General features: G+C 40.1%; 1 protein-coding gene across 1 annotated transcript in view; it reads right to left on the bottom strand.

The window, feature by feature from the left end:
* Nucleotides 1–16,278, bottom strand: part of LOC103505091 (metal transporter CNNM4-like) — a 122,814-nt gene that overhangs the window by 83,314 nt on the left and 23,222 nt on the right. Inside the window, exon 7 of the mRNA XM_026820348.1 lies at nt 5,310–5,481. Coding sequence (XP_026676149.1) covers nt 5,310–5,481 — 172 coding nt within the window. The remainder of the gene's footprint in view (nt 1–5,309; nt 5,482–16,278) is intronic.

Raw genomic sequence — 16,278 nt, 5'->3', positions numbered from 1 at the left:
TTCCCTTTAGAGATAAGCTAATAATTTTTTAATTATCGTTTTCAATTTCGGTGATGTAGTGGTCAAGATTTTCGTTTGGTAAACAGCTAGGAAGGCTTGGATTCAAAACCACAACCAAGATATGGAATTTTGTCCTTAATATAATGTGAGAATTTGACCACAATAATGATACAAGTAGGTACGTACTTTCTGTAAGTGTATTAGATCCATGTATTTCACTCTTATCTTAACTTTGAGTAAAATCAGTCTCCGCCAGTGTTTTTCTATTTCTCCCCAATTTCTTGCTTATTCAACCGTCAAAACGGACGATTCTGTCAAATAAAAGTCTCCACACAATACATACAATCATTGTATTTTTACAAGTAGGTACGTACTTTCTGTAAGTGTATTAGATCCATGTATTTCACTCTTATCTTAACTTTGAGTAAAATCAGTCTCCGCCAGTATTTTTCTATTTCTCCCCAATTTCTTGCTTATTCAACCGTCAAAACGGACGATTCTGTCAAATAAAAGTCTCCACACATACAATCATTGTATTTCATCATCCGAAAATTGCCTGAATACAACACGAAAAACAACCCTAGACACATGATGTTCGGCTACCATCCGCCACTGAGAAGACTGAAGTCGAGAAAAAACTTCACAGCAACCACGAGCGAGATCCAAAGAACACCTGAAGGAAGAAGAATTGAACTGTGGAACTGAAAGATACCCGAGCCGCTACTTGAGCTACAAGAAGAGATCTCAAAAGGCTCAAACCTGCTTTTCCCCACCTGGAGATGCCTAAACCGACTAAGGACAGGAGTTGGTTGCTGCGCATCTAACCTGGTCAAGTGGGGCATGTCGGAGAGCGACAAATGCGAATGTGGCGCCATCCAGACCCTGTCACATCTCCGCGTCTGCACGGACCTTGCCACGAACCTTATATTTCATCATGAAGGAAGAAGAATTGAACTGTGGAACTGAAAGATACCCGAGCCGCTACTTGAGCTACAAGAAGAGATCTCAAAAGGCTCAAACCTGCCTTTCCCCACCTGGAGATGCCTAAATCGACTAAGGACAGGAGTTGGTCGCTGCGCATCCAACTTTGTCAAGTGGGGCATGTCGGAGAGCGACAAATGCGAATGTGGCGCCATCCAGACCATGTCACATCTCCGCGTCTGCACGGACCTTGCCACGAACCTTATATTTATGTTCATCAAGCCCCAGCTGAAGTGGATATTGTGCAGTTACATGTGACCGCTATACAAAAACCTGTTCATCATCATTAAAATTAATTCAGAGGTGTCCGAGTCAAAAACGGTTTAAGTCCCAGGCACGCACGGAGTTAACGAATTTTTACTTTCTATTACTACAGTACAGCGGAGCTATACTAGTAATGAAATTATTGCAATCGGTCCAAATTTTCAAAATCGGGAAATGGTTGGAAATATCCGTTTTGGGATCCCCTGATGTCAAAAAAGTGATTTTTATCGGTCCAAATGTTCAAAAGAAATGGTTGGAAATATCCGTTTTGGGATCCCCTGATGTCAAAAAAGTGATTTTTAGCCCATGGTCTGTACGTTACGTACGTACGTACTACAGGTTTAAATGGGAAAAAGTAGAAAGTTATATGAACAAAAAAATTGGCCGCCGTGAGCGGCTCAGGCTCGGGACTTTTTTTTTTTCAAATACGTATTTCGTAAATGTAATAGAAAGTCGTGTGATGTTCACACCAGATTTTTTTAATTACTTTTTTTAGTGGTATTTTTCATTATTTATTTGCTTTCTTTGTGGAGAAATGCAATTAAATTTCACAATAATTTGTCGTCTTTTTACGAGTTCAAATTGTTTTCTTCCTGGTGACTTGGTGACGTAATGAAATGGAAAACAAAAGTAAATATAAACGTAATTTGATTTGAATGAAAGGAAACTACACTAAGTTTTGAATGGAAAATAAATGGACGTTTTGAGGTCATAAACTCATGTTGAGGACGTTAATGGATATTACAGGTCTAGTGAAAGCTGGGAAACTTCAAACAGGGAGTAGACCAGCTTAGTCCAGCTGGGAGGCTGCCAGCCTGAAATTTCCCTTGCTAAAGAAGTAGCAAAAGGTTGAGAGCGAAGGGCATCCACTAGTAAAAAGTTTGTAGCCAAAACCAAACGTCAGCTCAAAGCAATCACCCCAGGGGCTGATTGAGAGCCTGACGAAAACGCTGATCCCGGGAAAGGGGGAAAAACAAGAAAAAGAAGAAAACCGGTCTAGTGAAAGCTAAAAATGTCAATATCCAGGATGGAGAAGAAGTCTGCCGAAAGAGAGAATCGATGTGAAATTTGCTAGAAAACCACAAACCAACAGATTTGAGAGAAATCAACCAAGTAATGCACAATGCAACAAATCAACCAAAGTATTTTTTGTAATTGTGCAAAACCAAAGTACTTTTACCCAACCATTTATTTATTTTGCGACACAACAGAACAATAATGTGGTCACACAACGATAAATTTGTATCCATTCCCAGCTTGATTAATGTTATAATTTCATCATTTGAAAATCATCTGAATACGCCATAATTTGAATGCTTGGACATGTGAGCAAGAGCTTAAAGTTTACAAGATAAGCACAGGGCTTATGATAGAGTAAAAGTGAAGTTCCATTTCACCCTCCCAACCCTTCCTACCCTGAATTATTTTCACTTTAACGCTGACGGAAAAAATCCAAACTTAATCCAATTTCCTCTCTGAAAAACTATAGCAACAAAATGAAACGATTTGAGCAGTTACGCAACACTGTGGAAACAACAAGGAAATTTCAATGTTAAACATGAATATAGGGAGTAAACACGCAACTTACTGAAAATTAGGATGCAAAACAGGTGAGAGGTGAGTAATATCGACGAAATGCTTTGCTATCCATTCTACCCCAAAAAGTTGTCAGTAAAGATACCCTAAATATTTTGAGGTACTACTGATACCATCAAGCAAGTTGGGCGGAAGAAACACTGCGTGAGAATCCTATAAACACGCAACTTACTGAAAATTAGGATGCAAAACAGGTGAGAGGTGAGTAATATCGACGAAATGCTTTGCTATCCATTCTACCCCACAAAGTTGTCAGTAAAGTTACCCTAAATATTTTGAGGTACTACTGAAACCATCAAGCAAGTTGGGCGGAAGAGGACACTGCGTGAGAATCCTACCAATAAGTAAGCAATGATATCTTTGGGACAAAATTGAGAAATTATTATCTACTAACCTCAAGTACCCTAAGCATTGTGTGCAAACTACGGTAAAGGATGTTGGAGAAAGATGTGGCCAAAGTGTGTTTTTTGTTTTACCTGCTTAGGTATAAATTGAAGAAAAAAAGTGAAAAAATATGTTAAAGTGCTACTGGGACAAAATTGAGAAATTATTATCTACTAACCTCAAGTACCCTAAGCATTGTGTGCAAACTACGGTAAAGGATGTTGGAGAAAGATATGGTCAAAGTGTGTTTTTTTACCTGCTTAGGTATAAATTGAAGAAAAAAAGTGAAAAATATGTTAAAGTGCTATAAGGTCAGTCTCATGAAGCTCCACCATTTATCTTTTGCTGACAGCTGCTGTCTTCTCTCATGCTCTATTAGGGAAAAAATATTCTCTCCCTTCAACATCGTTTTCATCCCTCCTAGTCCCAAATATTCTTCCTCTCTATTTTCTCTTTTCCTCCTCTCTATTTTCTCTTTTCCTCCTCTCTATTTTCTCTTTTCCTCCTCTCTATTTTCTCTTTTCCTCCTCTCTATTTTCTCTTTTCCTCCTCTTTATTTTCTCTTTTCCTCCTATCAGCATCTGATAAGAGCAAGTCCTGTAAAACACACCACGACAGCGGAATTCTTGCAGACAAAGCGAAATTCCTGGGAGCACAAACAAAACTATTAAAACATTAGCAGTGGAACGTGGGTATGATCTCAAGTATCAAGCTATCAAGGGGAACAGTATGGAATACAAATCAAATCATGAATTATTTGTAGTGAAGCAATAGCCTCTTCACAACTTTGTGGGTATCAGTACTAGGGCAACTGCTCTGAGCTGCTCCACAAGAGACCAAATGAGTCATTTCCCTTCGCAATATGCCTACAGGGTGGACTCATACTTAAAGTCTTGGCGGGGGTATGCAGAGCAGAGTCCCTAGTACACTTTTTTTTCCTTTTAGGCGCTTTAACTATGCGTTACAACATGTCGTTCGCGCCGGTTAGTACACTTTGAAGAGCAAACAAACACCTTAAGCCACTAGTCTAGAAAGTGATTCGATTTATGTGACGAAATTTTCGAAAGACCTTCAAGAAGTTTGATTTGCCCTCATATATTTGATTTGCCTTTACTACTTCAGTAAATGTTTCGATTTCAGTGAGAAAAACTTCGAAAGGTGAAGTTAAAACTCAAGAAATGTAGAGAAGGATTTCAACGGAACTCAACTGCCGATACTATTTCTACTCCCGGTATCCATGCCATGATTGGCCCAGGCCACAATCTGAGTACTCGGTTCAAGTTTCGGATTCAGCAATCTGATTGGCTACAAAGTTTGAAATGAACCAATCAGCTTTCTTCAAGAATTAAACTTAAACCGAGTTTAAACCAAAATTGTGGTCCGATTCATGGGACAAACTTACCCTGTATAAAAAAAAACTAATGTTCTGTGTTTTTTGGGCTATTTTAATAAAATTTTCTACTCCCAAGTACGTATACGCTACGGTCAGAGGAGTCTCGTCACTGTTTTGACTCTAAGCTGTATGCTCGCCTCTATGCTCGTCTCTGCCAAATGTGAACGCCATGTTATTTATACAGAGACTCGTGACGTCCGAACTAGACATACGACAGGGGTGTTTGTACTTTTTTTTGCCAGACTGTGCGAAACCGCAAGGCAGAGGGTCGTCGCTTGAATTTTGTGTTATTTGTTGTACATAATTTTGTCTTAAGGTGTGTCCACACATAGTCGACCGGCCGTCAATCAATGTCGACTGAACCGTCCACACTGCCTCAATAGCATAGATTCACCTCGTCGATCGACGGCCGGTCGACTATGTTTGGACACACGTTTACCCTCAGGTCTACATGTTGTCCCTGTTGGTAAATTTTTGGACTTTTTTCATGCAAACTGTGCTTGCACAGAACACAGAATTTCACAATTATGTATTACATTACACCTACAAGGTAAATTCGGGTTTGTGTCCGCAATTTTTGCTCACCAAAAAGCTTTTCCCAGAATTTCAGAGCAGCAAAACTAGTTTCACACCTCAATATGCCTGACAATCTAGGCTCGGAAAATCGTTGATCCCTTCTATTCCGACTTACCAGACTTCATGATTTCGGACACGGTTTCAAAATCCAAGATGGCGTCGTAGGATAACATGTAGACGTCTTCCAGCTTGGTCATCACATCTCCCACGATCTTGCGGCGAAGTTCCAAAGCTCCCGAGATAATGTTCACCTCATCCTTCTCAAGGTCGTTGAACTCCGTGGTCACCTGCAAACACAACGGGCAATAAAGGGTTAATAATTTCTAGCATATTGATGGTAGACTTGGTAACTTTGTGAAGGTTCATTTTAAGTAGGTATCTAAATATGAAAATAACTTTTACTCAGTGAAATAACCAGTGAAGAGTAATAACTCAGTGAAATAACCACTAATAACCAGTGAAGAGTAAAAGTTATTTTCATATTTAGATACCTACTTAAAATGAACCTTCACAAAGTTACCAAGTCTACCATCAATATGCTAAAATCTGTAAGTACGGCAGTCCAGACTACAATATATAGGAAGTTATTGCATAAGAAAGGAATCATATCTCACAACATATGGTTCAATAACCAATGTCTAAAGTTCCAAGTTACACCTCAATATGCCAAGATGAAAATTAATTCAAATTCCTTATCAGGAATAAAAGCAGTTAAAGCAGGAGAGAGAAGATGGGTTTTAGAAGAGAACAAGAAGTTTTATGCCAACAGAGATACAATTTTTACCTACCTATACATACTGCATGAAGAATTAACTCACAAATTACACCCCATAGAATTTGATTCACTCATAGACAAACTTCAAGATGAACTGAGTATATATTTTACTAGCTGAATTCCGTCGCTTCGCTCCGGAATCCCGCTAGTTCATCCCGAGGCATGGCCAAACTTGTGGAAAAGGCATGGCCGAACTTGTATTTATCAAACTAAAAACATAAACGAAACTCAAATATTAGGCGAGCGAGGAAAAGTTTTCTCTCCCGCAGTCTCTGCACTCTGTGTATTTCTTATGGTGATTTTAGCGATCAAAAATTGGTCATATCTCAGGATCGATTTAGATTTTCGCAAAATCCTTTCTTATTGCACACTAGACCATAATAGGAATATTCCTACCAAATTTCAGCTTTGTAGGTGTTGTGGTTCTAGAGATAGAGCGATCAGTGTGTGAAATGTGAATGGATCTCGTTCTTATAATATAAGAAGATTGTCTAAAGTTGGCAACATTGTTCGTCTTAAGTTAAACTAAAGTTTAACTTTGGCTTTCATACATACGACGGTAAGAGAAAATAGATTAGTAAGAATATCCATATGTATCCATTGTCTAAACAGTAAACACTTTCCATAGTTCACTCAACACACTGGCACTGGCATGTCTGTGTAATTCATATGCCAGTGAGCTGGCATGTCACACACCCACTCCCTCAGTTCTATTGCATATCTAGATACCGGTAATCATATGCCAGCGACATTCTACGTACTGTCTTGTAATAAGGAAGACCGGTATTGTGTTATTACTTTTAATATACGAGTAAGTATAAGTAATACTTGTAGTATGTCCCAACCTGTTGTATTATTTTATACTACACATTTGCACATACCTAACTCAGTAAACTACGACGAGACACTACGGGGTGGGCATGCTACGACACAAACCGATGAAAAATGTCAACCAAACGGCGACATGGTTTACCCTTGGTTTTTGCACATATGCATGAAAAACGTCCAAAAATGAAGTTAACATGTCTCCGGTGATGTGGTGGTCAAGACGTTCGCCTGATAAACAGGAGGGTGTAGGTTCAATTTACCCTTGGTTTTTGCACATATGCATGAAAAACGTCCAAAAATGAAGTTAACATGTCTCCGGTGATGTAGTGGTCAAGACGTTCGCCTGATAAATAGGAGGGTGTAGGTTCAATTCAATCCCAGCCGAGATAAGACCCCAGTATAATTTAAGAATGTGATCTCAACAGAATAAAGGGACTTTTCATTCTTATTCAAGCAGTAGAAAGTACATAGCACTATGAGTATTATTATCAACATAGGATTAACATGAGACTAGACTTGACCCTTTGCTGCATAAAGTATATGCCCCGGCAGTCAATAAAAGATAAACCACAGCCTTATCACAGGTCGGCGAAGTAAAGGTAGCAACTCAAGTCCCAGATTCGGATGTGTTATCAAATTGATGTATTCATAACAATACATATACATGGCACATTTGATAAGGATACAATAACCTAACCGAGTAACCGCTCAACAAGACACTAACTTGTTATAGTACAACGCCACATGTGTCCACAGCAGGTATTGCAGAAAGTTTGCTCAGTTTTTTCTTCTTCCAAGTCTGCTACTCTTCCACATACGCTACGATTCGTCTGCAAACTTATCTCACAAATGGACCCCATGTCTGAACTGGACGTAGACAAATACGATATACGATCTGTCAAAAGTTGCAAGACCAAGTTAGGAAGATGGTTGACTACGGTTCAGGAGGAGCCAATTAAACATGGCTAGAAACCATCACCCCGTTGTGTGGCAAAAAAAAAAAAGATACCTTCTCTTTATCCTGCCATCACCATTCGGATACAGCTGAAGCCGCTACAAAAACATGACTCTCCTATGCCGGCCTCTCACGCCCAGACTGTCTGACAGACCCGGGTCTAAACAGCCGGAACGAGTGTGGCAGAAAAAAATTGCGACCTAGGTCTGAAGCTTTTTCCATCACACACCCGGTCTAAGCCCCCTAAGTAGGTGTGTCTCATCCTGGGTTATTCCGCAAATACTGCATATACACTTGTCATCGTCGCTGTCGTTCACCATCAGTAATAAAACCTCCATCAGTCAATCCTTCTCCTTCTGCTATCACAGAGGAAGTAACAATGGCTCGAGTTATTCAATCAGACAAGTGCCTCATCATGGTGAAATTCATAACTCAATAAGTTAATAAAGAGTTTCGCATTGAATTGAGGCACAAAGATTCAATTTGGATTTAATTGATTCGCGCGCGCCAGGGTGAGGATGTTAATCAGGACATCGCTTGACAAATGATGTAACTCTTTGACTCTTTATATATGTAACTCTTTATCAAGATGAATGAGTCAATGAGGATGATAATGATGAACCGCGTGTAATTGAGTGTGACCAGCTGCGATAGCACGTTGAGCATCAGTTCCCAATGGATCACTGATGTCACGCAACGTTGAGCGTGGTTGGTATTTGGACGGGTGACCATTGAGATTGTTGTTGTTAGTGGTAGTAATGGTGGTGGTGGTGGTGGTGGTGGTGGTGGTGGTGGTGGTGGTGTAGTTCTTGTTGTTAACGTTAACATTTATGTTGACATTTCAATCTTCCTCCTCCAATCCAAAGAAAGCAGCCACCCCCAGGGTGTTTGTCCAGAGAGGGATCTAATGTGGTGGGGTCGGCTGGACATTCGAAGAGGTGCGGCACATCATGCACCATTATTAGGTGTAGAGGGTTGGTTGTGACTTCATTTTAAAATAAAAACACTTTTGTACTTCAAACATCAACTTCTTCTAAAGACCATGCCGTTGGGCACCCTGTTTGCAAAATTCAAGGTTTTAATATAAAAACACAAAAGTTGTGAACAGGCTCTGCTTTACCACGAATAGGGAATAGGTAATTCATAATTTGATTTGAGGAATGAATACAAGGTAAGTAGTATATTTTTCGCGATATCCCAAACATTTTTTCATCTTCAACACCACCCAACCAACCTCAGTGATGCAGTTAGCACGGCGGACTTTGAATCTGAAGGTTGGTGGTTCGAGTCCAAGTCAAGTCACAACATTTAGCGTAGTAGGTATATTAAGCGGGAACGACATTTGTGACAAGCATTTATGCTTAACACAATTACAAGTCTATTTTTTTCCATCTTCAAAAACACCCAGTAAAGGCATGTCATACTCGAGTGCCATTATTTTGATTGGATGTAAAGAGCACACTTCTCTCTTTCCCTCTCATTACTAGGTTAACCACTTGATTCCCTGTTTCAATCGGATTAATTGAAGCATTATCTGCGATGCATTCGAATATTCAAAGTAGGTCAAATGTGTGGCAAAAAAACAAGGTCTCCAGCAGAAAACCGGGTCAGAATCGATTTTTTTCGCCTCTTGTTTTTGTTATAAAGATGAAGTGCTAAGCAATGACGCAATGGAGCAGTTGCAGTTGGATAAAAATTCTGAAAAAAAAAGGTCAATTCCTATGTAAAAAGTTGTGAAAAATCCAAATCTGAAGTCAAAACTCCGAAAAAGTAAAGAGGTCGAAAATTCAATTTTCATTTGCCGATCTAATGAAAAAGTTCGAAGAGTAGTGACGTCAGATTTCAAGAAATTATGCGCAGAAACGTATGCGCACATCGCACAAACACATCAATGTGTTGCCTGCGCTCGGGACAGTTGATGTGACGTCATCGCCTACAGGAGCGTATGCCTTGCCGTCAGATTTAAAGATTTACCGGTATTTTTTAAGTGGATTTATCTCGGGCTCTAGAAATCGTAGAAGAAAAAGAAAAAATTCCTAGTTCCTCATTTTTTCAGCTCTTTGACTTTGAAACATCACCCACTCTCCCTCTCTTTTTTCTCTATTCTCTCTCTCTCTCTCTCTCTCTCTCTCTCTCTCTCTCTCTCTCTCTCTCTCTCTCTCTCTCTCTTGTTTCTAATACTATCTACTGCCTTCATCTTCTTCCGTTTCTCTATCGCTCCTTTCTCTCAACTCTCTTTTTCACATACACACACCACAAAATTTCAATAATTCCTTGACCTAGTTGCTTTTACCACTATGTGATTTGTATGTGGGGTCTGAAAACACTAACCCAGATTTTAGAAGTTCAGTAGAGACGTTAAAGTTTGGAGTTTGTAAAAAGTGAAAAAAAAAAAAAAACACGGCCTATTGCTAGGAGAGTAGTATACACCTGCCTTGTAAGCGCTAGGTCGCAAGTTCTATTTCCGCTTCCGGGGGGAAATTTATTTCTCATAAAATTTTTAAAACAGATAAGGTTCGTACTCAGAACGGCTGGCTTTCTCCTATCCTGTCTCCTTTTTCTTTTCACTTTCAAGACGATAAGACTTTGGCAGTTACAGTTCCCTCTGTCAAACCTTTTAATGAAAATAATAATGAAAACAACTATCAGCATCTGATAAGAGCAAGTCTTGCGAACTGGACGTAGACAAATACGATATACGATCTGTCAAAAGTTGCAAGACCAAGTAGGAAGATGGTTGACTACGGTTCAGGACGAGCCCATTAAACATGGCTAGAAACCATCACCCCGTTGTGTGGCAAAAAAAAAAAAGATACCTTCTCTTTATCCTGCCATCACCATTCGGATACAGCTGAAGCCGCTACAAAAACATGACTCTCCTATGCCGGCCTCTCACGCCCAGACTGTCTGACAGACCCGGGTCTAAACAGCCGGAACGAGTGTGGCAGAAAAAAATTGCGACCTAGGTCTGAAGCTTTTTCCATCACACACCCGGTCTAAGCCCCCTAAGTAGGTGTGTCTCATCCTGGGTTATTCCGCAAATACTGCATATACACTTGTCATCGTCGCTGTCGTTCACCATCAGTAATAAAACCTCCATCAGTCAATCCTTCTCCTTCTGCTATCACAGAGGAAGTAACAATGGCTCGAGTTATTCAATCAGACAAGTGCCTCATCATGGTGAAATTCATAACTCAATAAGTTAATAAAGAGTTTCGCATTGACAAGGGGAACAGTATGGAATACAAATCAAATCATGAATTATTTGTAGTGAAGCAATAGCCTCTTCACAACTTTGTGGGTATCAGAGTATTACAAGTCTTCCATTTACTCAATCATCATATTTATCATCGCTCGTTTCTTTGACTTGTAATGCCACCACTGGTCGTTATACGATTAAAATAGCTACTCGGTTGTCCTAATGAGGCTGAGTGCACCCCAAACTCCAAGCACAGAGCCGAAAAAACTTCGACCCTGCCGGGAATCGAACCCGACACCTCTGGCGTGAAAGCCTAGTGTGATACCCACTCGAACACGGAGGTTGCTCAGTATGGAATACATTATGCATTCATATTAGTATTCAAGGTACATGACAAGAGTAGTACCAAGATATTTAATGTTGGCGTGCTACCGTGCTATTGCACGGTGATGTCACATTAGCTCCTTCAATGTGTGTAGTGTCATAGCTCAAAAATCTTCTTCTAGTCGACATTGAAATTTTTGCAAAAATATAACGCCTTGAGAAGGGGTCCCACGATGAAGGACAAGAAATTTTTGAGTGCAAAAATTCAACGCAAGATAAAGGCCCTCAAATGGAGAAGATTAGGAAGAACGAAGAAAGGAAAGAATCGACATGGATATTCGATTAAGCTCAATCCTTGTTTAATCCAACTTGGAAAGCTCAGGTCCAAGTTGGTTCACAAATATTTTTACACTGAGGATTGTATGAAAAATAAATGCTACTTCTTCACTTTTAGTGACCTTCACAAAGTTACCAAATCTTCTTGCTTTACCTATACCTACGTACACAAAAAGCCCACTCTGTGGCTTGGGTGTAACGGCCAAGCGCCCCCAAAAGTTGGGTTAAGCTTATAAGAATCTAACAAGTCTTCAATGAAGAAATAATCGAATTAACAGTTTACTTAGTTTTCAAATGCAAAATACGAAAATGAACTTTGCAGCTAGACTGTACTTCCAAATACATTTTATAAACACCCTGTAACTCAATGTTTAGTTCATTAGCATTTTTTTATAACTCAGATGAATGGCGACATTTTCTCTGTCTGTTGCTCTTCCTCTCTCACTCTCACAGTCGTCTGCTCTCACTCTCATTTTACGATGCCAGACTGAAAAATAAATTGCAATTCCAACCCGAATAGAAGAAAGTAAAATTCAGTATGTTTTTAGAAATTTAAATTAAATAAAGGAGATCAACGGGACCAAAGTTGGAAATCGGAGGAAAAAACATAGGGACAGAATTAATTAGGGTTTGCAAGTTTTGTTAAAAATATCCTATTATTATTTTGTCCATGGACGCTAATAGTGTCAAATTTTCCAAGTATTTTGCCCATCGACTCCCAAGAGAAAACATCGGCGTAAATGAGAAAATAGGGAAATTAGGGTCACGTTCACTTGAGAAGCCCTAAAAATCCCCTCAACTATGAACTCGTCCCCACCCCCTCATTATCAAGCCCAGGTCATTGGGGTCAGTATGGTGGGTGTGGGGAAATTTGGGGACATTTTGCCCATCAATATTAATTATAATGTGTGAAAATACAACAGGGTGTCATCAAGAGAACGATCATTTTTTGAAGAGGGAACTGTAACAACGCAGGTTTTATCTTTCCGAAATTCAAGAGGACAGGATAAGAGAAAGAAAGCCGTTTCGAGAATGAACCTTACGAGTATCTGCTTGGGATAAAGTAAGCCCCGGGCGGTTATCGAACCGGCGGCGCGGCGACTGAACGAAGAATTGAAAAACTCTTCCATTCTAATTTGGATTCATCAATCCTTCCACCGGCTGAGAGGAATAAAAAAAAATACATCAAGTTTGTCCTCAAATTCCGTCACTTCCTGACGTCCTAGAAACTTGGAATTCGTTCTTATGATTGGAAAATTAACCAAAGAAGGTTATAAGTTCGGTCTTGTGGTCACATAGGTTAAGCTACATTGAGTAGAGCGGATAGTAGAAGGCCGTGTTCGGCCGGGCATGCTTCAAGGAAACCGAGGAAGTAAGGAAGACAGGATAAGAGAAAGTCAGTCGTTCCGAGAACGAATATTATCCGTTCATCATAAAATCCAACCCGGCCGGGCTACCAACCAAGGAAAACTCCTTAAATACGAAGGAAAACTTCTTAAATACTACAGAACTTTAGAGACTTTGTAAACAAGAAGTGCACCTTGAATGGGATCTAAGGCGGCCCGAAATCGAGGAAGTAAGGAAGACAGGATAAGAGAAAGTCAGTCGTTCCGAGAACGAATATTATCCGTTCATCATAAAATCCAACCGGGGCGGGAATCGAACCCGAGGCCTGGCGCTCACAATGCATACGCGCTACCAACCAAGGAAAACTCCTTAAATACTACAGAACTTTGTAAACAAGAAGTGCACCTTGGATGGGATCTAAGGCGGATTTTTTTCCCCTACAGGAACGCTGTGTTCCAATGGTTGTCCGGTTAACTACTATCAAATCAAATCTCAAATTCTTTGTGGTAAAGCAGAGCTTTTTCACAACTTTAGTGGATATCACAGCATGATTAAGTGCCTCGTTTGCAATCAATTTCCATAATTCAATAATCTTTTTACGCTGGTAATGCCGCCACTGGCTGTGCACCCCTATAAGGTAGACGCGCTACCAATCAATCTAACTAGGCTGGTCCAAATTGACTTAAAAGAACGACTAAACTCGACTTTTCATTCTTATTCGAGCAGTAGAAAGTACATAGCACTATGAGTATTATTATCAACATAGGATTAACATGAGACTAGACTTGACGACTTGACCCTTTGCTGCATAAAGTATATGCCCCGGCAGTCAATAAAAGATAAACCACAGCCTTATCACAGGTCGGCGAAGTAAAGGTAGCAACTCAAGTCCCAGATTCGGTTGTGTTATCAAATTGATGTATTCATAACAATACATAAACATGGCACATTTGATAAGGATACAATAACCTAACCGAGTAACCGCTCAACAAGACACTAACTTGTTATAGTACAACGCCACATGTGTCCACAGCAGGTATTGCAGAAAGTTTGCTCAGTTTTTTCTTCTTCTAAGTCTGCTACTCTACCACATACGCTACGATTTGTCTGCAAACTTATCTCACAAATGGACCCCATGTCTGAACTGGACGTAGACAAATACGATATACGATCTGTCAAAAGTTGCAAGACCAAGTAGGAAGATGGTTGACTACGGTTCAGGACGAGCCAATTAAACATGGCTAGAAACCATCACCCCGTTGTGTGGCAGATAAAAAAAAAAGATACCTTCTCTTTATCCTGCCATCACCATTCGGATACAGCTAAAGCCGCTGCAAAAAAACATGACTCTCCTATGCCGGCCTCTCACGCTAAGAGTGTCTGACAGACCCAGGTCTAAACAGCCGGAACGAGTGTGGCAGAAAAAAATTGCGACCTAGGTCTGAAGCTTTTTCCATCACACACCCGGTCTAAGCCCCCTAAGTAGGTGTGTCTCATCCTGGGTTGTTCCGCAAATACTGCACATACACTTGTCATCGTCGCTGTCGTTCACCATCAGTAATAAAACCTCCAACAGTCAATCCTTCTCCTTCTGCTATCACGGAGGAAGTAACAATGGCTCGAGTTATTCAATCAGACAAGTGCCTCATCATGAAAAAAAAAAAAAAATTGTCTTCACTCACACATATTGCCATACACATCTCTCTGTCCTATCCTGAGAGGAGTATTACAAGTCTTCCATTTACTCAATCATCATATTTATCATCGCTCGTTTCTTTGACTTGTAATTTGTAATGCCACCATTGGTCGCTACACGATTAAAATAGCTACTCGGTTGTCCTAACGAGGCTGAGTGCACCCCGAACTCCAAGCACAGAGCCGAAAAAACTTCGACCCCGCCGGGAATCGAAGCTGGGACCTCCGGCGTGAAAGTCTAGTGTGATACCAACTCGGACACGGAGGTTGCTCAGTATGGAATATATTATGCATTCACATTAGTATTCAAGGTACATGACAAGAGTGGTACCAAGATATTTAATGGTAGCGTGCTACCGTGCTATTGCACGGTGATGTCACATTAGCTCCTTCAATGTGTGTAGTGTCATAGCTCAAAAATCTTATAAGAATCTAACAAGTCTTCAATGAAGAAATAATAGAAATAACAGTTTAGTTTTCAAATGCAAATTACGAAAATGAACTTTGCAGCTATACTGTAGTTTCAAATACATTTTATAAACACCCTGTAACTCAATGTTTAGTTCATTAGCATTTTTTTTATATATATAACTCAGATGAATGGCGACATTTTCTCTGTCTGTTGCTCTTCCTCTCTCACTCCGTTCGCATTGAATTGAGGCACAAAGATTCAATTTGGATTTAATTGATTCGCGCGCGCCAGGGTGAGGATGTTAATCAGGACATCGCTTGGCAAATGATGTAACTCTTTGACTCTTTATCAAGATGAATGAGTCAATGAGGATGATAATGATGAACCGCGTGTAAGTGAGTGTGACCAGCTGCGATAGCACGTTGAGCATCAGTTCCCAATGGATCACTGATGTCACGCAACGTTGAGCGTGGTTGGTATTTGGACGGGTGACCATTGAGATTGTTGTTGTTAGTGGTAGTGGTGGTGGTGTAGTTCTTGTTGTTAACGTTAACATTTATGTTGACATTTCAATCTTTCTCCTCCAATCCAAAGAAAGCAGCCACCCCCAGGGTGTTTGTCCAGAGAGGGATCTAATGTGGTGGAGTTGGCTGGACATTCCAAGAGGTGCGGCACATCATGCACCATTATTAGGTGGATTGGTTGTGACTTCATTTTAAAATAAAAACACTTTTGTACTTCAAACATCAACTTCTAAAGACCATGCCGTTGGGCACTCTGTTTGCAAAATTCAAGGTTTTAATATAAAAATCAAGTGCTTTTTCACTTCAGACAGGTTGAGTAGGAGTAGAGAAATAGTTCATTCAGATTTTATACATAACCTAATTACCTACTTATTAAAAGGGCGGGACACTCGCTCAAACCTGAAATTTGCGCAAATATGTACTCCTTACCCCCCCCCCATATTATTTAAAAATGGAAATTGATTGCAAAGGAGGCACATAGTTATGCTGTGATATCCACAAAAGTTGTGAACAGGCTCTGCTTTACCACGAATAGGGAATAGGTAATTCATGATTTGATTTGAGGAATGAATACAAGGTAAGTAGTACCTATATTTTTCGCGATATCCCAAACATTTTTTCACCTTCAACACCACCCAACCAACCTCAGTGATGCAGTTAGCACGGTGGACTTTGAATCTGAAGGTTGG

The sequence above is a fragment of the Diaphorina citri genome, unplaced genomic scaffold (genome assembly GCF_000475195.1).
Source record: "Diaphorina citri unplaced genomic scaffold, Diaci psyllid genome assembly version 1.1 scaffold8, whole genome shotgun sequence".
Lineage (NCBI taxonomy): Eukaryota > Metazoa > Arthropoda > Insecta > Hemiptera > Psyllidae > Diaphorina > Diaphorina citri.
The sequence above is the reverse complement of the archived record's forward strand: the minus strand, read 5'-3'. Positions and strand labels throughout refer to the sequence as shown.